The sequence below is a fragment of the Arachis ipaensis genome, chromosome B7 (assembly GCF_059453495.1).
Source record: "Arachis ipaensis isolate K30076 ecotype BB chromosome B7, ASM5945349v1, whole genome shotgun sequence".
NCBI lineage: Eukaryota > Viridiplantae > Streptophyta > Magnoliopsida > Fabales > Fabaceae > Arachis > Arachis ipaensis.
In genome coordinates, this window is record NC_142442.1 from 17,102,661 (window position 1) to 17,124,636 (window position 21,976).

At 31.8% G+C, this 21,976-nt stretch overlaps 1 protein-coding gene across 1 annotated transcript; it reads left to right on the forward strand.

The window, feature by feature from the left end:
* The first annotated feature begins 5,934 nt into the window (after positions 1 to 5,934).
* On the forward strand, positions 5,935 to 8,084 carry LOC107608821 (UDP-glycosyltransferase 73C3). Its single transcript, XM_016310558.3, has 2 exons — positions 5,935 to 6,946; positions 7,236 to 8,084. Exons 1-2 carry the CDS (start codon positions 6,172 to 6,174, stop codon positions 7,922 to 7,924), a joined length of 1,464 nt encoding a protein of 487 aa, XP_016166044.1. The 5' UTR covers positions 5,935 to 6,171; the 3' UTR covers positions 7,925 to 8,084.
* The last annotated feature ends 13,892 nt before the right edge of the window (positions 8,085 to 21,976 follow it).

The following is a 21,976-nucleotide window of genomic DNA, read 5'->3' on the forward strand; positions in this document are numbered from 1 at the left end:
ACTGTTGCCTATCCTATTCTTTTCTATCCTTCAACTTTCCAATTTTCTTGTTTTACTCTTCTTTGTTTTGATTACTTATTTGCTTAATTTTTATCTTCTTTATTTAGTTTTGATAATCTAGCTTGAGTTTTGCTTAATTGGTTGCTTGTTTGTTACATTGCAAGTGTTCAATTTTGACTTTTGGGTTGCTCATTCTTGAATTTTTTGGCTTGATTTGTTGAATATGTGCACTGCACTCCATGAATTTGACATAATGCCTAAATGAACTTTTTGTTTAATGCATGTGTTGTCGCGACCATATGTGTTAGACTATATCCTTGTTTGGCATTCTAATTAAGAATTGTGCACTTTTGAATGATTATGATGTTATTTTGAAATTGAAATTTCAATAATGTATTTGTTCATTATCTTGAGTTAGTAGCACCAAATTGATTTAGAAATTGACTTTTTGTCTCTTATATGGTGCAATTTTTAACAAGTACATATTGAATTTAGTGAATTGAATGGAGCTGCTTGTTCATCATGGTTTTTAAGTCAATATAATCACATCACAAGATATTTGCTCCTTGTTAATGCTTTGCATTTGTTTGAGTTGACTTTACTTGATTCTTATCAAGACTTGTCACTTTTTGTAGCAAGCACCTTCCCATGTGATTATTGCCTTATTCTTAAGGATGAATAGGTCATTTCTCTTCATCATTGCATTGGTTATTGTTGTTGTGCTATTTTATATCAATTTTTCTCTTTCACTTGCACAACTTCAATATCCCATAATTTCTACATTCAATTCACTCTTGTTGTAATTGCCTAAGTTTGCTCGTGTTTAATTGATCCTCATTCATTGCTTGCATCTTAGGCCAGTTAGTTGAGGAACTCATTCTTACTTTTTGATTGTGTGGATGCCATTTTAACTGACCGTTGTGTGTATTCTAATCGCGTGCATAATTGAAATACACACATGGCTCATCTTTTCATCATACCACACTACTATGCAAAATTCCTCAATCAGATGCTTATTTGCTTACTCCTTTACCTTTTTGTCCCACTTGCCCTATGATTCTTAATTATACTTTATCCATTCTTTTGAGGATGAGACATGGAGACAAGGAGCCGGGAGAGGAGAAGGACACTGAGGATGAAGATACCAAAAATACTTTGAACTTGGTGATTTCCACACAACCCAAGCCTCCGCATCCGCCAACCAAAGGTGGAGGAACTTAGAGACATTATTCCCGGATCGTGTTCGTGCACGGAGGACCGTGAAACGCTTAAGTGTGGGGGAGGATTCGTCATTTTGGGGCGTAAACTTTCTTTTCCGAATACTTTGCACTTTATTTTTTGTTTCTTTTTATTATGTTTCTTGCAGATATTTGAGTGCTTTTGACTGTTGCATTGCATTTTTTCTTTTGGTATATATATATATCTTAGTTTATTTCTAGTTATTGCATTTGGCATTTTTTGTTTTTGCATGATATATAGCTTATAGATAGAAGTTGTGATTGGATGATGTGAATAGTATAGCACCTAGTTCAATTTTGTCCTAATTATTCATGTTAATTTTTGGATGTTAAAAATTAGGAATAGAACTAGGGAAGTTTTTGAAATTGTATCCATCACATCATTCATACATATAGGAAATAATTTTGGTGAAGAACAATAAGAATTTTCCAAGAATTTTGTTTTTAGGGCATTCTATTGAATTGATTTGGAAAATTGTTTTTAAACTTGCTTGAATGAATTTTTATGGAACATAGAAGAGAGATAGAACAAAATACCTTGTGAGTTTTTGAGCCTTAATGAGTGGTTACATATTCTAACCACTAATTTTGTTCTTGTGTGATATGCTCCTTCTATGATTGTAATCTTGGTTTTGCTTGATTCTTTATTTCCAATGGTTGATGTTTTGAATTGCATTGAGCATGATTGATGCTGTCTTTGATAAAAGCTCACTTTACCCATATGGTCTACCATTGCATCTACCTTTGTTAACCCCTTTGAGCCTTATTTACCCCATTGTTTGTAATAACACCACATCACAACCTTAAGTAGAAAACCATAATTTACCTTGGATTGTATCCTTGATTGGTTTAGGTTGAGGAGTGTGTTAAATTTAAGTGTGGAGAAATTTTGGAAAATATTGATAGTGAATGAAAAATTTTGTTTTGGGTATTTCATTGAAAAATTTAGAAAAATGGGTGCACATTCATGTATCAAATTGCTTTAACTATGTGCATTTGTCATAGAAAAAAAAAGAAATAAAAAAGAAAAAAATGAAATGAAAATATAATAAGAGGGGACAAAGGTTGCCCCAAAGAAAAGAAAAGAAAATGAATAAGGAATGCATATGTGTTTTGAATAGAAACTAAGGCATGAATGTGTGTGGAAAGAAGTAATAGGTGGTTAGAATGCATTTTTGTGATTTGGTGGATATAGGTTGAGTTGGATACTTGAGCTAATCAAAAATTCAATCCTTTAGTCCACTTAGCCATATATTCATCTTACCCTTACCCCAATCCCATTACAACATTTTAAAGACCTCATGATATTTGCATACATGCATCAAATACTTGTTGATTGTTAGATGAAAAGCAAATCCTTGAAAGCATGATTAGAGGAGATTTGAGTGAATTGACCCTAAACACCGAGTGATGAGAGTGTATACACACCTAGTGAGGGTTCGATCACTCAATTCTATGTTTTCACCCTTCTTATCATGCATTCTTGCAAGTTGCTTCTTTTTTATGAGTTGAATCAATTCTTTAGATTTTGATTGCATTGAGCTACTTCGTTGTTTAGCCCTATATGCATATACTCTTACTTGGAAATTTGATTGTTTGTTTTCACCAAATCGATAGGAACTATAGATACATAGATATATATAGATGGTATATAGCATACTTGCATGCATATAGATAGTTGCATTTAATAAGTTGCTTACCCTTTTACCCTTCTCCTTTGATTGTGATTAGCATGAGGACATGCTACTGTTTAAGTGTGGGAAAATTGATGAGTCTATATTTGATGAGATATTTTAACTTGATTTGAATGAATTTCATCACATAAACTCACACTTATTCACCAAAATAGCATACTTTTGTGTTTGATCCCTAAATTGAACCTAAATGTGAAAACATGCGTTTTTGTACTTAAATTGAGCAATTTAATCCCACTTTTATTCCATTTGATACCGTTATATGTTTGTTGAGTGATTTCAGGTCAAGGGGGTAAGAATGAATATGCAAAAGTGGAAGGAAGCATGTATAAAGGGAGAAAGCATGAAGAAAACAAAGGAAAAGCACACAGCCATGTGCGTACGCACAAGCAAGCGTGCGTACACACAATAAGGAAATCAGCATGCGTGCGTGCGCACAACCACCTATGCATACGCACAGGATCCCAAGTAGAGCGAATCCAGAGCATCGCGAAGTGTGCGTGCGCACAACCCTCTGTGTGTACGCACAAGTGGAAATTCAGCGAAGTGTGCGTACGCACACATCTGTGCGTACGCACAGGTACCAGTGCGTGCCTTCATTAAAAATGCACGTGCACTCGTATTTTGGGACTCTTTTTGGCCCATTTCTAAAGGCTTGAGGCTGAATTCAAAGGCTATATCAAGGGGGCAACATCACATACGAAGGCATTAGGAGAATTAGCTTAGGGAGCCATCTTAGGATAGGAAAAACACATAGTAGGAGTAAGAGTAGTGTAGATTAGAAAATTCTCTCTTAGGATTTTAATTAGGTTTTGTAGAATTCTATACTTCAAGTTTTGATTTGGGATTATAGCAATTTTATTGTAAGTATTTCTTTAATTCTCTCTTTTATTATACCACTTGTTCTACCCTTGCTTTTATTTTCATCTCCTTTATCCATATTTACATAGTCTTGCAATTTTGGATTCCTAGTTGTTTAATTTGATGTTTGATGGCTTTTATATGTTTGTTTGAGTTGCCTTTATTGATTTTGAGTATTTGTGGTTCATAGTTTTCCTTAATTTACCAATTTTGCCATGTTTTATGTTTATACCCTCTATGTGTTTGATGAAATGCCAATCTTAGTTATGGGGTAATTTCCACCCCTTGGCTTGGGAAAAATGAGTTTATGGATTACTAGAGCTATAATGTCAAACATTTAGTGATAATTCTTAGGTTGTAATTGTTCTTGTTCCCACTAACGCTAATTTGTTGCTAAGGTAATTAGCAAGCAAGCTAGGATCTGTGGGTTAAGAACACTTATGCTCATTTAACTTACTCTCCGATGTGAGGGTTGACTTAGTGAGATTAATCCATCATAATTATCGTAGTTGTGGTTATGGCAAGGAAGGGATTCCATAACTCATCCCAAGTCAAGATTTTATTTATGTTTTAAACCACTTTTCCATCAATTTTGAGTCTTACTTGTTTATATTACATACATAGTTCTTTTATTCCTTCATTAGTTTATTAATTATAATTTTGCCTTGTTCTTTTATCTCTTTATTGTTTACTTCAAACATTGAAAACCCTTTTGATCTTCCCAACCAATTTTATGCACTTGTTGTCACTAGTTCCTAGGAATAACGACCCGGGAGTCTAAATACTCTCGGTATATATATTTGCTTTGAATTGTGACAATATTTAGAGTAATAATTTGACTATTGGCCAATTGTTGGTCCGGAGCTATACTTGCAACGAAGATCTATTTGGAAAAAATCCCAACCTACAATTTGGTCTTTGTCAATGAAATTTTTACAATAGTTAAGCATCAATTAAGAGAAGTTTGTGTTATTTTGTGATAGCTAAAGTGTTATCCATCTCAGCAAGAATCCGACGTTTCACTCTAGATCAAAGCACATAAAGGTGAGGTATCATTGGATATGTCAAACGCTTGAGATGAAGTCATATGCACTTGAAAAGATCCATACTGATGACAATGATTCAGATATGATGGCTAAAAATTTACCTACAGTGAAGTTTGATTCCTGCAAAGAGAAGGCATGCTTAGTAGAACAGCCTATTCCTACTTGAGTTGATAAAAGAGAAATTTGTTGTTGGGTTTCCAATTCAAGTGAGACCCACACTTTAAAATAAAAGAAAAAATAATAATAAAAGAAGTAGTGGCTTATAGCCACGAGTAATTAAAAAAAGTAGAGTGGTGGAGTCCTTCATTTGAAAAAGAAAAAGAAAGAGGGAGAGGGAGAAGAACTCGCCGAAAAGAGAAGAAATTGGGAAAAAAGGGCAGGTTCAATTTGATCTCATTAAATTGGTAAACTTGTTCTATTTCTTATAAAATTTTAGTTTGTTATTCTTGGTGTAGAGATGAACATTAAGGTATAACTTGTTAGCTGTATTGCCTTTTCTTTTGTCTGATTTGAGATACCCATTTTTGTAGAGTATTTATGTTGGTTCCGTCAGTTTTGATGATGTATTTTGTTGATTGTTGAGATGTCATAGTGCTTCTATAAAGATTAATTGTGTATTCATTATTTTGATAGTAGAAAATTTTACTAGACTAGATTTTATAGGTTTTTTATCCCTCCTTGGAGGGGGATTTTACAATAAAAATTCTGGTATTTAATTATTTAATTTCTGCTATTATATTTATTGTTTGGAGTATTTTTGAAGTTACCTATTTAATTACACAAATTGTAAAAAAATATTTTTTTGATACTTTTGTTGTTAGACAAATTCTTGTGTTAACCTTAATTTTTTTCAATAATTTTTAGTATAATTTTTAAATATATGTATATATAAATAAGATAGGTACTCTAATAAAGATTTTATAATTATTTTTATATAATTTTTTTTTAGACTTTTAAATAATAAATTATAAAATTAAATTTTAATACGTTATAAAAATATTTTTTTATTTAAAATATAATCAAATAAATAAATCATACCTTTATACAAAAATATCTTCATAAGAAGATTATTTTGAGGTCTTCATATTTGAGTAGCTCCTTATAAATTAATTATTTCACTAAACATAAAAATCTCTTACAATTTAATGTTATTCTCATATTAATGATAGAGTAACAAATTGGCAAGAGTGCGTGCCAAGCAAGGAAGAAAAGAATAAGAGTGGTCAACCACTCCAGTCAAAATTAGAAGCAAGCCGCCGTAAAGGAATCTAAGACCTATAAATAAATGTGCTAGGCTGTTACTCATTGGCACGAATCAGCTAATCAACAATCATGGCTTTGGAAGAACCCCTTCAGCTTCACTTTGTCATGTTTCCATTAATGGCGCAAGGCCACATGATCCCTATGATGGACATTGCAAAGCTATTGTTGCAGCACAAGAACGTTACCATCACAGTTGTGACAACACCAAGCAATGCATCACGCTTCACATCAACCTTTGCCCGTTACCATATGAGAGTGCTTGAACTTCCATTCCCATCCAAACAAGCTGGTTTGCCAGAAGGCCTGGAGAACATGGACATGCTACCTTCCACTTCCATGACCATGAAATTTTTGAACGCAACAAAGTTTTTCTGCGAACCCGTGGAGAAGCTTCTAGAAGATCTAACACCGCCACCAAGCTGCATCGTCTCTGATATGAACTTATCATACACTAGGCACATCTCTAGCAAGTTCAACGTTCCCAGGATCTCTTTCGGTGGCGTAAACAACTTCTTCCTCTTGTGTCAACACTGTATCCATGTCTACAATGTTAGCGAGAGGGAGCGCGAAACCGCTGAATCGGACTACTTTGTTTTGCCCGGTGTCCCTGACAGACTCCAATTTACCAAGGCGCAGATTCTGCTCAGCCTGGACGAAAGCTGGAAAGAGTATAACGACGAAATGATGGCGGCGGAGGCGGTTACTTACGGCGTAATCATGAATTCCTTTCAAGAGTTGGAGCCTGCGTATGCGAAGGAATACAGCAAGGTTAGAAACAACAAAGTCTGGTGTATTGGCCCTGTTTCACTAAGCAACAAGGATCAAGTGGATAAGGTGCAAAGAGGTATGGTTAGTTTAAAACAGAAATGTTTGTTAGTCAAAGAAAATTAGTAAGAAGAGTTGATAGTTAAGTATTGGTCAGATTTTAATAAAAGTGTTGACCCTTAGATTTTTTTAATTAGTAAAAAGTAATCATAATTTATTTTATTTAGTATTTATTAATTATTATGATAATTAACAAATATTAAATAAGACAAATTTTTATTATTTTTTTGGTTCTCTAATATTATCCGTTTAACTAATTTGTTTATTTTAAATTTTTAATTCTAGACTCTAAATTATATATCTAACAGGAAAAAGTGTTTCGATGGACGAGTGGCATCATTTGAAGTGGCTTGACTTGCAGAAACCGGAGAGTGTAATCTATGCATGCCTTGGAAGTGTAACCAGTTTGATTCCATTGCAGTTGATAGAGCTTGGTTTAGCCTTGGAAGCCTCGAGAAAACCCTTCATCTGGGTTATAAGGGAAGGAAGGCAGTTAGAAGCTTTGGAAAAATGGATGAAGGAAGATGGATTTGAAGAAAGATGTAAAGATCAAGGTGTTGTAATTCGAGGTTGGGCTCCTCAGCTGCTAATATTGTCACACCCTTCCATTGGAGGGTTCATAACACATTGTGGTTGGAACTCTACCTTAGAAGCCGTGTGTGCCGGTGTACCAATGCTTACGTGGCCGCAATTTGGAGACCAATTTTTCAATGAAAAGTTAATTGTTCAGATATTGAAAGTTGGAGTAAGGATTGGGGTGGAGTGTCCTGTTACGTGGGGGAAAGAAGAGGAAATTGGTGTGCTGATAAAGAAGGAAGATGTTCAAAATGCAATAGAGGAGTTTATGGATGAGAGTATTGAAAAGGAAGAAAGAAGAAAAAGGATAAGAGAGCTTGCTGAGATGGCTAAGAAAGCTGTAGAAAAAGGTGGGTCTTCTCACTCAAATGTGACCCTCCTTATCCAAGATATTATGCAAAAAACTAAGGGAGATATATGATATCGTTTGTAAGCATATCTTCCTATAAGAGGCAGCGACCTTAATTTCTCTAATGGCTTTTTCAAATTTGTTTAGGAGAGTCAATTTTATATTTTTGTTTCAACAACAGTGTTATATATCTGAGCTTATCATTGCTATTAAGTTTTAGTTTCATCAGTCAGATCGAATCTCTAATCTGTTATAATAAAAGACTGCATTGTCATAACTGAAAGGGTTTTATAATCACTTGTATTTTAGGAAACCAGCAGAAGAAGACCAAGAAAAATGAGAAAGTGTGAAATAATAGATAAAGACAGAAACATAAAAAAATAAAAGATAAAGAGACATACAAGACGTGTACCCATATATCACCAATGAAACAATTTGAGAGTCTCTATTCTTTTAATTTAGAGGACTGTAAATAGTGTTACAGATTGTCAGATTGTATGGCTAAAGCAGCTGCTCCTGTCGCGGACATTTACTCGAATTGAAGCCAACCATAGAGTGAGTTTCAACATCTAATAGATTTAGATATGACCTTAGCCAATTAATTTGGTTTTGTCTCTCTTTTTTTTTTTCTTTCTTTTCTATTTAGTCACAAAAAAATATATCACCAATGAAACGGAATATAATTTATGTTGCCATATATGACTTTAAAAGATTTTAAAAAATACTGTTTGTATACCAAATATTTTTTATATTTAATTATTATTAAATAATTATAAATTTAAATTATTTTTTATTTAATAAATAAAAAAAATTGTATATAATTATTAAAAAAATATTAGTTTAAATTAGTATTTATATAAAAAAATGTATCAAAAATAGAGCTACATAGAATATTAAAAAAAGACTAAAAATATTTATATAATTAAAATAAAATTAAAATAAAATTTTAAAAGCGACTAAACTAAAATTTACATATAATTTATATATCAAAAATTAAAGTTAAAGAGGGCATTCCCCCTTTCTCACTATGCGGCTTCGTCCCTCGGATGTATATCCAGCAAAATTGTATTATTTTTAAAGTCATAATCGAAATAATAGACAAAATTTAATAAAATAGAAGAGACTCTCTGACCCTGGAAAATGCATGTAAAGCTGCTACCGAACCTAGAGAGAAAATTGGATTCATATCTCTGTTTGTATGCATATAACCAAGTGCCAAGCTACACCCAATGGGAAAAAACAAATGCATAGAGACAGTATATATGCTGTAAAATTACGTAGACATTTTATGTAAACTAATAAAACAAAGAATCTAATCAAGCAAGAAAGGAACTGCAGAACAGAGATGAACACATATGCCAGAATCAATGTACCCAGACATCCGAGTTTTCTTTATTAAAATTAGCAAATTCAAAATTATTGTACTTATATGTTAATATTTTACCCTTTCATAAAATAAAAGTTTAGAAAACTGAAATATACATTCTAAATTTTTTTTACCTTGCTTTTTCTTTGAGGATAAAAACTGCAACATCTACTCCAGTTTTTTTAAATATACTTGTTTTATTTATAAAATAATTCATTTTTCAGAGTTATTCACATTATTTTTAAATCAAACTGCAAAATCGTCTTTTCTCTCCTCTCTCCTCATTACATTAAATAATAATATTGTTGTAACTTGCAAGTAATTTGCCTCCTTCCACTTCCAAGTTGCCACCCAGTCGAATTGCAATTTCACTTATATCTATAAAAAATATAAAATTTAACATATATTTAAAAAATAATATTCACATAATATTAAAGGGATTAATCACTAAAAACGCCTCTAAATTATTCAAACGCTGACAAAAATATATTTAAATTTAAAATTTTATTATCAACAAAAATGCTGTCAAATAATTTTAAAATGCGATAAAAATGTCTAACAGTAAATATGTATTTTCAAAAAATGTCTTAAAGATTGAATTTTGATGTGATTTCTTAAAGTATGATTAAAAAAATAAAATATTAATATTCTTAAAATTTGGTGACTTTTTTGCTAAGTATATATTTTTTTGTGATTTTTTTAAAAATATTATTGGTTGTTAAGAAAAATTACAAAAAAAAATTATATACTTAACAAAAAATTACCAAATTTTAAGGATAATAATATCTCATTTTTCTAATTATGCTTGCAAAAAATTGTATCAAAATTCAATCTCTAATATATTTTTTGGAATGTTAGATAATCTTACAAAAAAATTAACATTAAATATGTATTTCTCAAAAAATACATTAGAGATTGAATTTTGATGTGATTTTTTAAAAGTATGATTAAAAAAAAAGATATTATTATTCTTAAAATTTGGTAATTTTTTGTTAAGTATATTTTTTCGTAATTTTTTAAAGAGTAAAGTATCGTTTTTGTCCTCAACGTTTGGGGTAAGTCCTATTTGTGTCCCTAACGTTTAAATCGTCCTATTTGTATCCTTAACGTTTATAAAAGTGATTCAATGTTATCCTACTATCAATTATACTAACAAATCAGATTATATTTTTCAATTATTCTCACTTGGATGTATTTATTCTCAATTAGGTCTCACTTGGATGTGTTCGATTTTAATATTATACCCACTATTTGTGTTTAGATTTAATTATGTCCCTAGAAAAGTGAATTATGTAAATGTTGTAGGAGTTAGTTTCAACATTTGATGAGCTATTTTTCGGAGTAGATCATCGATTCTATCCCAGACATTTGTATTCTAACTTCAAGAAGAGATTTTTAAAACTCAAACTAAAGCGCTCATGATGTGTATTGATGGCAGGATAACATTGAATCTCTTTTACAAACGTTAGGGATACAAATAGGACGATTTAAACGTTAGGGACACAAATAGGATTTACCCCAAACGTTGGGGACAAAAACGATACTTTACTCTTTTTTAAAAGTATTATTAGTTGTTAACAAAAAAATTACAAAAAAATATATACTTAACGAAAAATTACCAAATTTTAAGGATAATAATATATCATTTTTATAATTATACTTGCAAAAAATCGTATCAAAATTCAATCTTTAAGACATTTTTTAAAATATATATTTACTGTTAGATTTTTTTGTCGCGTTTTTAAATTATTTGAAGGTATTTTTGTCGATAGTAAATTCGGGTGCATTTTTTGTGGTTAAGTATAAACTTAAAATTTATATATATCATGTACGAGACTTCTCTAGTACGGGTTGAGGGAAGAATCGAGGACTGTTGGTCTCAGTGATGATGTGATCGAACTTCTGGAGCGGCGGGAGTGGTACCTGCAAAGATACTCCGACGCTCAAGTCAGAATGGATCTAAGAGGTATAAAAGAGGGTTAGGAGTGTGAAACGTACCTGAGGGAGCCTTTGGCTCCCCTTATATAGTTGTCTTGTTATCTTATCTTATCTTATTTTTCTAAGATACGGGAGATATTTGAATTTAAATATCGGTTGTTGATTTCTGGCTAGTTCGGGCCGTAGAAAGGGTTTTGGGCCCAGGAGTCAGGTCATTGTTTGACTGTTTCAAGTCCCCCGAAGGCCAGACCCAAAATAGTTGCACCCACAGCATGAGGGTAAGTTTGCTTAGTTTCTTTGTTGATTGAGTCTTTCCGTGAGTTAGGAGGTCGCAGACCTCACATGGAAAGGTAGGACATTGCCTTCCGTTTCTGAACATCCTTTGGTTCTCTGGTGGGCCATTGCGACATTTCTTCCGTGGCTGATGAGTTCGGTTTTTGTTTATTTAGGAGGTCGAGAGTTCGTAGATGAGACGAGCAGTCGTTTCTACTTCTGTCCGTTGCGTTACTCGGTGGTGTATTTTTGTCCGTTACGTTTTTCCATTTGAAAAGTTGGGGGTTTTATTTTCCCCTCACTGTAATTGCTTTTTCTTTACATTTTCCTTTACTGTTTTTTTACCTTTCCCTGTCGAGCGCTTTCTGTTGATTTTAGTGTTGTGCCTTGGCCTGGTTTTTTTAGAATTTTTCGAGGGTTTTTGGTTCTGCTTTTCTTGTGTTTGCTGCTACTTCACCGCTTTAGTTTGAATTATGAGAACAGGTTGGTATTTTTACTCTTGTTCTGCCATTTTGTACATTGTTTTGCTTTTGGTTCCTCCTTTTTTTTTATTTTTCCTGCATAGTAGTAGCAGAAAGTAGGGGGCTACCACTGTTTTGGTATAGATTAAGTTTCACTAAATTTTAGTGTAGGATTTTGTATTCTTCTGTTTCTAAGGAGTAGGCTGACGGTGGTGCCCCCTTTGGTTATAGGTATGGTCCAGTGGAAGTCCGAGCGTGCTAGGGTGCTCGTCTACCCGGCGAGAGGCATTCCTAATGACTATTATTGGGTAACCTCCAACGTCCTGGGTACGCCCTCCTGGCTTATGGAGGAGGATCTTCAAAAACTTCGTGACAAGGGTGCAGTGTGTTGAAGAGGCGATGCTAAGCGTCAGTATGAGTTGGTGCTCTCCAGGGAGAACGAAAGGGTTTGCTATATCAACCCTAATTCTCCCCAAGTTGCCGATCGGATTTGGGTTTACGATCCCATGTTTACAAAGCTGGGAGTGCAGCTCCCTTTTTCCACATTTGTCCAGACCCTCTTGAATCGGTGTTCGGTGGCGCCGTCTCAACTGCATCCGAATAGTTGGGCAGCCGTCCAAACTTTCGAATTGGTTTATGAATATTTGGAGCTTCCTGCTCGGTGGAGGTGTTCTTGAATTTTTTCTTATGCACAATCCCGATCAAGGAGGGGAGGCACAAGAAAGGTTATGTGTCGTTCCGTGCTTAGCTGAACCGCCAGGTTTTTGGGCTGTTCAAAAATTCCTTCCACGATTTTAAGGAGGAATATTTCAAAGTTCACCTCTTTTGGCTAACTCTGGAATGAGAACGTCGCTTCGCCACTTACTGGAATTTTGCTCGGGTTTGTCTTACCTGACGAAGATTACTTATGAGGGGTTGTCCCTAAAATTAAAGATATTGCTGATATTCTATTGGCTGTCTTTGGGGACAGGCTGTTAAGTCCTCAGGATGTTATGGGTGATTCGGGGGCGCGTTGGTTGTATGTTGGTTGGTTTTGTTTTCTTTCTTTTTTTCTTGGTATCCAATCTATTGCTTTGTTTCCTAGTTTATAACTTGTAAACTTTTGTTTGGTTTAGCTTTTCAGTTGAGATGGTTGAAGGGTTGTCTACTTTGGCGAGGTTCAAGGCTGCCTTTGCTCATGACTCAGAGAGTCTCAGTGATGAGGCCTCGCCGTCAACTCCTCAACCCGTCTCTCAGTCAAGTTCACAAACTATATCTCAGGAGATGGTTGTGGCTAGGTTAATCGGTGCTGATGTGGAGGTTTTGGAGATTCCCATCCCCGAGTCTAGCAAGAAGCGAAAAAGGCCGATTGAAGGGAGCGGTGGGAAAAACCTTGAGGAGGAGGTGTCTGTCTCTTCCGTGATGGATCCGGATTTTGATGCTCTGGCTTTCATCGATCAACATCTTCTGTCGAGTATTGAGGACTTTTTCCATGACTGCGATCATGCCGACTAGGCAAAGTCCATGTTTTGCGCTCTCCTTCGCTCAGTTGTCATTGTTCAAAAGGCGAAGCCGATGCTGTCTCAGGTATTCCTTCTGGATGGCAAGCTCCGTCAGTCTCAAGCGGAGGTCAGTAAGCTGAAAGAGAAACTGGAGGTTGCTAAGACTGCTCAGCTGAAGGCTGTGAAAGATGCTGAGGATGTTGGTTCAGAGATCCTCCGTCTTTCCGAGTTGGAGACCTTGCTTCTTTATCAACTGGCTCGACAGTGGAAGCGGGATGCCGAGGTTGAGTCAGGGGACGCTTCTACCCTTGCTGAGGTGGAGCGTTTGAGGACCGAGGTCGCTCAACTGAAGAGGGATAGGGAAGGCCTGCTTGCTGATGTTACGTATGCGATTTCTGCGACTGAGGAGGCCTTGAAAGCTCAGGTCAAGGTGCTGGCCCCCGAGGTTGATGTGTCCGTATTGCGGGCCTTCCGGACTGTTCATGATGGGGAGATCATTGATATAGAGTAGTTTTATTTTATGGTATTATGGAACAATTTGCTTAAGTTTGTAAGCCGTTTGTTCAGCGTATATACATTGCTTTTTTGGCTAGTTTTTGAAGTTTGTGAGCCGTCTGTTCGACATATGCACTACTCTGGTGGCCTTTTTTGGGCCGTTTTGTTACGAAATGCTTTTGGGCCTCTTGATGGGCTGAATTGCGTGCTTATTGTGTTTGTTTGGATATCCGTTTCATAGCCTTCGAGGGTGATCGGGCCCCGGGGTAGCTATTTTGTTTATACCATTTTGCTCAGGTAGAAACGTGGAAACTTAAAAAGGAATATTTGAATAAATAATATTTTATTGAAGATTGGACCTCGTTAAAACCTCCCGTTGTCTTTTGGGTAGGAAAGAGAACCCGGAAAACGATTTGATCATAAATATGAAAAACGAAAAAACTAAAACAAAGCAAAGGAAATAAAAGAACTGTAGATAAACCTTAAATTTTGCTAAAGTTATCAACTCGGTGGCGGTCGCCTAAGAGTAGTAGTAGTGTCGTATGTTTGCGGTGTTCCACGATCTTGCTACCTCGGTGCCATTGAGCTACTTCGGTTTGTAGGCTCCTTTTTCGATTACAGATTTAACTCAGTAGGCCCTTTCCAGTTAGAAGTCAGTTTTTGTTTCCCCATTGTGGGAGGGCCTATGTCGTTGCATCGTAAGATTAGATCTCCTTGCTTGAACTCTCGTTTCATGATGTCTCGGTTATACCTCAGGCTTACCCTTTGTTTCAGGGCAAGTTCTCGTTGGTGGGCTATGTAACACCCTTACTACCAAAATGTCACGCTTCTGGCTATGCCACTCTGATAGCGAGGATATTACGACAATTTTCATATACTTAATAACAAAATAAGAGCTGCTAACTCAGAACCGTATCGCTGTTTTCTTTGAAAAACTGAAAATACTTTTTCTTTAAAAAAACATACCTAGATACAAATCACAGTATATATATATATATATATATATATATATATATATATATATAATTACAATCATGACTCCTATCCCTCTTACAAAAATATAATAATAATGGAGAGGAAAAAGTAATAACTAAGCTAATACAACGATATCACATAACAAAAGCGCAGTATACTCTTCATAAGCTTCTTCGCTCATTTTCTGATAAAGTAAGGCTGTAGGGGGTGAGAACCTAATCACACGGTCTCATTAGAGGAGTTTTAGAATTGTCATAAGAAAATATATAAAAGAAAGTTGTTTTCAACCGTAGTGATCATCATTCGTCTTATGAATCTTTTCGAAAATCAACAATTACTTATCTTAAATCCAAATTCATATTTTAAATTTATAAAAGCCAATCAAAGCATAATATCCAAAAGATTCTACCTCATACAAAGAATCATTCTTATCAAACTTACCAAGACATATAACTTACCCAATTACGGCCTCTGGCCCAAACATAATTAAATCATGGCTTTTAGCCCAACATATAATCAAATCATGGCCTCCGACCTAGCATATAATCAAATCATAGCCTCTGACCCAACATATAATCAAGGTTTAATTACTCTGTTGGTCTCCACAATTTCGCAAAATTTTCAATTAGGTCCCTATATCTTTTTTTCCTTTTAATTTGGTTCTGCACCAATTTTTTTTCAGTTAGGTCCCTCTTGACAGTAATTGGTTTAATTGTATAGGGACTCAATTAAAAAAATTGGTGTAGGGACCCAAAAAAAAGAAAAAAATATAGGGACCAAATTAAAAAAAATTGGTGCAAGGACTCAATTAAAAAAAAGGTATAGGGACCTAATTAAAAATTTTGCGAAACTATAGGGACCAACAGAGTAATTAAACCTATAATCAAATCACGGCCTTCGTCCCAATATATAATCAAATCACAGCCTCCGGCCCAAGGAAAATTGATCAACACTCAAACGACTATAATCCGAACCAACCAGTCACAATCACAAGTAATGAAGTTCAAACACAACCGAGAGCAATTACAGTATGACAATTAGCAGTTAAACAGAAATATTCACATAGGCAAACCAAATAAAATATGTACACCCAAACAATATGATGCATGCTTATCCTACTGGGCATGAGCTCACTTATCGGTTATAATGCCAAACCCGACACATCCAGTAGCTAACCCGGACATAGAATACCATATCACGGAGCAAGTGGGACTAACCACAATCCTTACGTCTAACCATGCAGATGCTTCACACCGCAACCCAGAGCAAGTGAGACAATGCCTCAACCCTTGCATCTACCCAGGCAGGTGCCTTTCACCACATCCTGGAACAAGTAGGACAATGCCTCAACCCTTACATCTATCCAGACAGATGCCTTTCATCACATCCCGGAACAAGTGGGACAACACCTCAATCCTTATATCTACCCAAGCAGGTGTTTAAAATCTCAACCCAAAACAAGTGAGACTAAGTCACAACCCTTGCGCCTACCCAGGTGTCCCAAACCTTAACCCAGAGCAAGTAAGGCATAACCCTTGCTTCTACCTAGGCAAGTAATCAATAATCATAATCAGAATCCAATTCATAAGAGTCCCAATTCAAGATCACACATTGACATCTTTTATTTTCAACAACAATATATGTAATTAATTCACATCATGTCAAGAATTACTTTTACTTCTCACTTAATCTAAAATTTGCAGTCGGATTTGCAAATCATTTAGAAACTCAAATCCTTTTCCTTTAAAACCAATACTACTTTTGAAACCGGACTTCATATTGGGATAACTCAACCGACCAAGAGAGCATTCGCCTTGCTAGGTCTGACTTCTGAAGTACTTGTTTGACGGCTTGGTCTATTCAGACCATAGTAAGGTGGCTCTGAAATTATTGCCGGAGCCATCGGGACACCATGAGTAGTGCGTAGGCGAGTTTCTCAAGGCTGGAGTAACGTGTCTCGGTGTTTCGAAAAACTTTACTTATGAAGTATATGAGACCTTGCGTTTTTTGTTCGTCTTCCTCGATTAGCGTCGCTGCTAGCGCTTCCTCTGTTATGGATAAGTAGAAGTACAATGTTTCACTTGTCTTGGATTTTGAGAGTATGAGAGTTTTTACTAACACTTTTTTGAAGTGTTGGAACGCCTTTTCACATTCAAGTTCCCATTTGAAATGTATACCCTTTTTCATGAGACTCTGAGAAAGCACAAGAGGACGACTAGTCATCCAATTAGTATTTAAATGTCCTTGAGATTTGTAGAACTGTTCATTTCGAAAATGACTTTGCATTTTTTGGGTTTATCTTTACTCCCTGTTGCGTGATCATGAAGTTAAAAAATTTTTCGACTTCCATTTTAAATGCACATTATGTCGGGTTGAGCCTAAAACTACGCACAGAGTTTACCTATAAAAATTTTTATCCTATTTATACATCCACACCAAATAATATTTGTGAATTGAGGTCTAAGATGGAAAAGAATTAAAGGAAACGCTTGAAGAATAAAATTGATTCCACCTTTCTCAACAACCCATTCTTTTCTTCTCCTTTCCTTTCCAAAGCTCAGTTCTGAGTATCAAGTAAATAATGTTGTTCACATTTCACAAGACTATATAATTTAAATAAATGCTAATTGAACTTAAATCGAAGTGAACATTGTAGAGTAATTAAGTTATAAGCCAGAAAATAACCTTATATAAAAAAATCTTTAAATAATAGGATTTTAATATAAATATTTTAATTTAATTTTAAAATATATAATTTTATTAATGAGTAATTTGTTCAACTTTAAATATACGTAAAATATTTATTTCTTATTTTAATTTTTTTATTAAAAATAATTAAACTTTTTAATTGATTGTGACTTAAAATTGTTATAGTAATATTTTTTGTACATTTTTTTTAAAAGATAAATACTTCATATATTTTTATATATTAAGCCGTGCACGACACAAGTAGATATATTAGTTATCATGAAAAAACCATTTTATCTTTTATGAAGGTTTAAAGTGGATAAGATACTAATGCTATTTATTTGGTAGATGACTCTGATTGGCACAAGATACTTCGAATAGTTCTAAGATAGAGAATTATTTGTACAACATCAGATTTTTTGTTCAAATTATGATCTTTGCTATTGGGATAATAAATAGGGTAGAATAAAGTTTGGATTTTATTTTAATTTTATATGTGGATTAAATTTTTTTAAAATTAATTTTATTTTATTTATGAGTTGAAAATTTCTTTTTATTCTAATTTTATTTACATTCTAAAATTTTTAACTTTATATTATTTTACCTTACTTGTAAAAAAATTAAAATTTTTTAAATAAATATAAAATTTAATTATTTTATATTTTATACATATTAATAAAATAAAAAATTAAAAATAAAGTTCGAATCAAAATTAAAAATAATAAAATTTTAAAGAAATCTAACATAAAATTACAAATAGCATTATCATCAAGTTTTTAATAAAAGGAGGCCACTCAGATAAACACGCCTAAAACGTCTTTTTTTAAAGATGTCTTTATGTTGTGTTTTAATTGGTTTTGGTATAATTTATTCGGTGTTCCTCATCACATATTATTAAATTCCTCAAAAGATTTTCTTTCCAAAAACAATAAAAAACATTTAATTTGGACTAAAACAAAAAAGGTAATAGATTAACTATTAGATTTTTTTTAAAAGATTATTTACATAAAAAATATATCACATTCATCAATATATATATATATAAAAGCTCTTAAAAAATTTTATAAATAAAAAAATAATTAATTTTTATTCGTATAATATATAAAATAATTATTATATTATAGATTAAAATTTACTAATTTAAATTTTGTTTTTATTTTTAATATAAGCATTAAAAATAAATAATTTTTTTATAACAAGATATATTGTAATAAAATATATATAATATTAATTAGTTTTTAAAAAATTCTGAAAAGATGGTTTTTTCTAATAAAGTGTTATTAAAAAATTAACATTATAAAAACTAATTTCAACCAATATGATATAATATGATATAATAGGTTATTAAATATATTTAATACAAAATACATTGAATATAAATTTTTATTGAGTTTAAATTTTAAATAATTTTTAATTAAATTTCGAATATTTTTATTTTAAAGTGTTAGAATATTTTAACATCATTTTTTTCGTATCTTTTTAATTGAGTCTTTGATTTTTTAAATTATAAACCTTATTTATAATTAAAAGTAATGTTTTAACACCACCAATTAGTCACACATATAAAAATACAAGAACAATTCTATTGTCATAATTATAATCTAACTTTATAAGCAATACAATAAAATGAAACTATATATAAGTAATATAACTAAATTTTATCTACATCTATAGTCACATTTCATAAATAATATAATTAAATTATATTTATGTTTATAATTAAAATATGAATAAAAATACAAAAAAGTATCAGAATGGTTAATTTTTTTCATTCATAATTTTTTATTATTTTTGTTGTGAAAAATTTAATTATTTTAATAATTAATTATTTTTTAAAAAAAGATAATTGAATAACACAAAAAAGTCTTATTAAGAGTAATTTATTTATATATGATTAAAAAATAATTGAATAATTATATACGGTAAAAAATTAATATTATTAAAAATTAAAAATAAAATTTATTTTAAAATTAAAAATAAAGTTTATTTAAAAATAAAATTAAAAATCATGGTTTTTTTTTCTTTTTTCCAAAATTTATCTACGAGTAATTCTATAAATATTTTATGATGAATAAAAATATTAAACTCATACTAAAATTTATTCTAATAAAATTTATTTTTATTCTACTAAACGTTAAATAAATTATTGAAAAGAATTTTGTTTCCTCCATTAGAGAAGAATGATAAACTTCCATACTTCTATTATGTTATGGTAATAATTTGGCCTGTTATTTTTTAATGTACATAATAATAATAATAATAATAATAATAATAATAATAATAATAATAAAAACAAGTATATCACAGTAAAAAAGAAAGCACGTCACCAAATAATTTATCATCCGAATTATATATGAATCAAATTGATAATGAGAGCTAACACTACAAAAATCGACAACAAAGTTAGAGACTTACAAAACCTTTCTTAAGATCATAGAAAAAAAAACGTTTATATTTGTGTGATATACAAAGCAATTATCATATTATTATTATTATTATTATTATTATTATTATTATTATTATTATTATTATTATTATTATTATTATTATTATTATTATTATTATATATATATATGAGCAAAAAAAGTCCAACTGTATGTTTTAAAGTAAAATTTTTTTTAATATTTGATTAAATGTTCTTGTATTTAGTACTTTTTTTTGCACTTCCTCTTAGTTAAAAATATAATCATTATAATTTTTTAGTTATTATTGCTAGGGGTGTTTATAGATGGGATATGGCTGAAATTTCGATCCAATCCGCACTAAATTCATTAGATCAAATTCGATATTCGCACTTTTTATGTTTGGATCAGATATCAAATATATCCATAAAATAAAAAATATAAAAAAAATTATTTTTATAAAAAAAAAAGTCAATAATTTTTTTGTTTACTTTTTTAAACATATTTACTTCTATCTGATTAGAGTGTGGATCCGATTCGATCCAATCCGATCATCTTACAGATCAGATCATATTCTCAAATTACAGATCAGATAATGATCTAATCTATGAACACCCCTAACTATTACTATAGGTTCATTGTTGCAAAAGAATGTTTCTTTTATTATAAACTATTATTAGATTTTAATTACCATTAAAACAACTGAATGGTCAACTTAATTACCATTATTATATCCATAGTTGTAAAAACCGAACTGGATCGGTTGGTTCGACCAAAAAACTAGTAAACCGGACTAGAACTGGATTATAGTGGATTATAGTCCAGTTCGGTTTATTCTTTGGACCGTTTAAGGAATAAAATCGGTGTGAACTGGTAAGAACCGGTGCAAACTGGTCTAACCAAACTGGTCTGCGGAGCAAAAGTAACCTCTACTTGCCACTTAGCCATTACACTTCTAAGTACTATATTTGACAAATACTAATTATATAGTATACATAAATATCTAATTTAATTTAATTTTTGTTTTTTCTATTTTTAAAATTAATTATATTTTAATTATATACCATTATTAATATAAATATAAATTTCACTAAAAATTTATTAATTTACTTGATCTATTTTATTGCTAGTATTGTGATTAAGGTTATTTGTTTTGATGTTAGTGTTAAAATCTACTGATATTATAGTTAGATGATAGGCTTTGTGAATTAATTATTTTTTTATTGTGTCAAAATAAGATACTATTGTAGTATTAAAATTTTATGGTTTTTTTTATATTAGTTATTTTTAGAAGTTGAGACTTGATTCTTCATAAAATGTTAGTGAAGATATGCATTTCAAATTTTAATTTTAAGTTTTTAACTATTTTATATTTTTATATTTACGTGAGACCAGTTTTATCGGTTCAACCAGTAATTTATCAGTTGAACCAATAAACCAGTAAACCAGTAGCTTGATCGGTTCGATCACTGGTTCAGTTCTAACAATTATATTTCAATCTAATTTTAAAAATTTCGATTTACTCAATTTAATAGTTATGACTCACAATTGGTTCCTAATCAAGTAACAACAAATTATGTCTCCCAATTGGTTCCTAATCAGTTCTAACAATTATGTCTCCCAACTTAATAGTTATGACTCACATTGGTTCCTAATCTTATTTTTGTCACTGTCTCACAAAATCGTTAACGACATGCTGAAATGGACTAACGACTGCTACATTATACATTCTAGCGACTATTTGATGTGACAATTGAAATTTTTTTACCTTATTTTTTATTTTCAACTAAACACTTAAAACCCTAATATGAGTCACGGATACCTAAGTTAAAAAATCAAACTAAGTAAATTGAAACTTTAAAAATCAGATTAAAGCTTGAATATAACTTCAAAACAGAACTTTAACTTATGTAGTGATTAATTTAAATGAAAATCAAATAAATCAAAATTCAACATAATTTTTATCAATGTTTTTAAATTCGAAATTTCTATACCAAAATTAACTAGGATTTTTCTTTAAATTAAAAATTTAATGAAATAGTGAC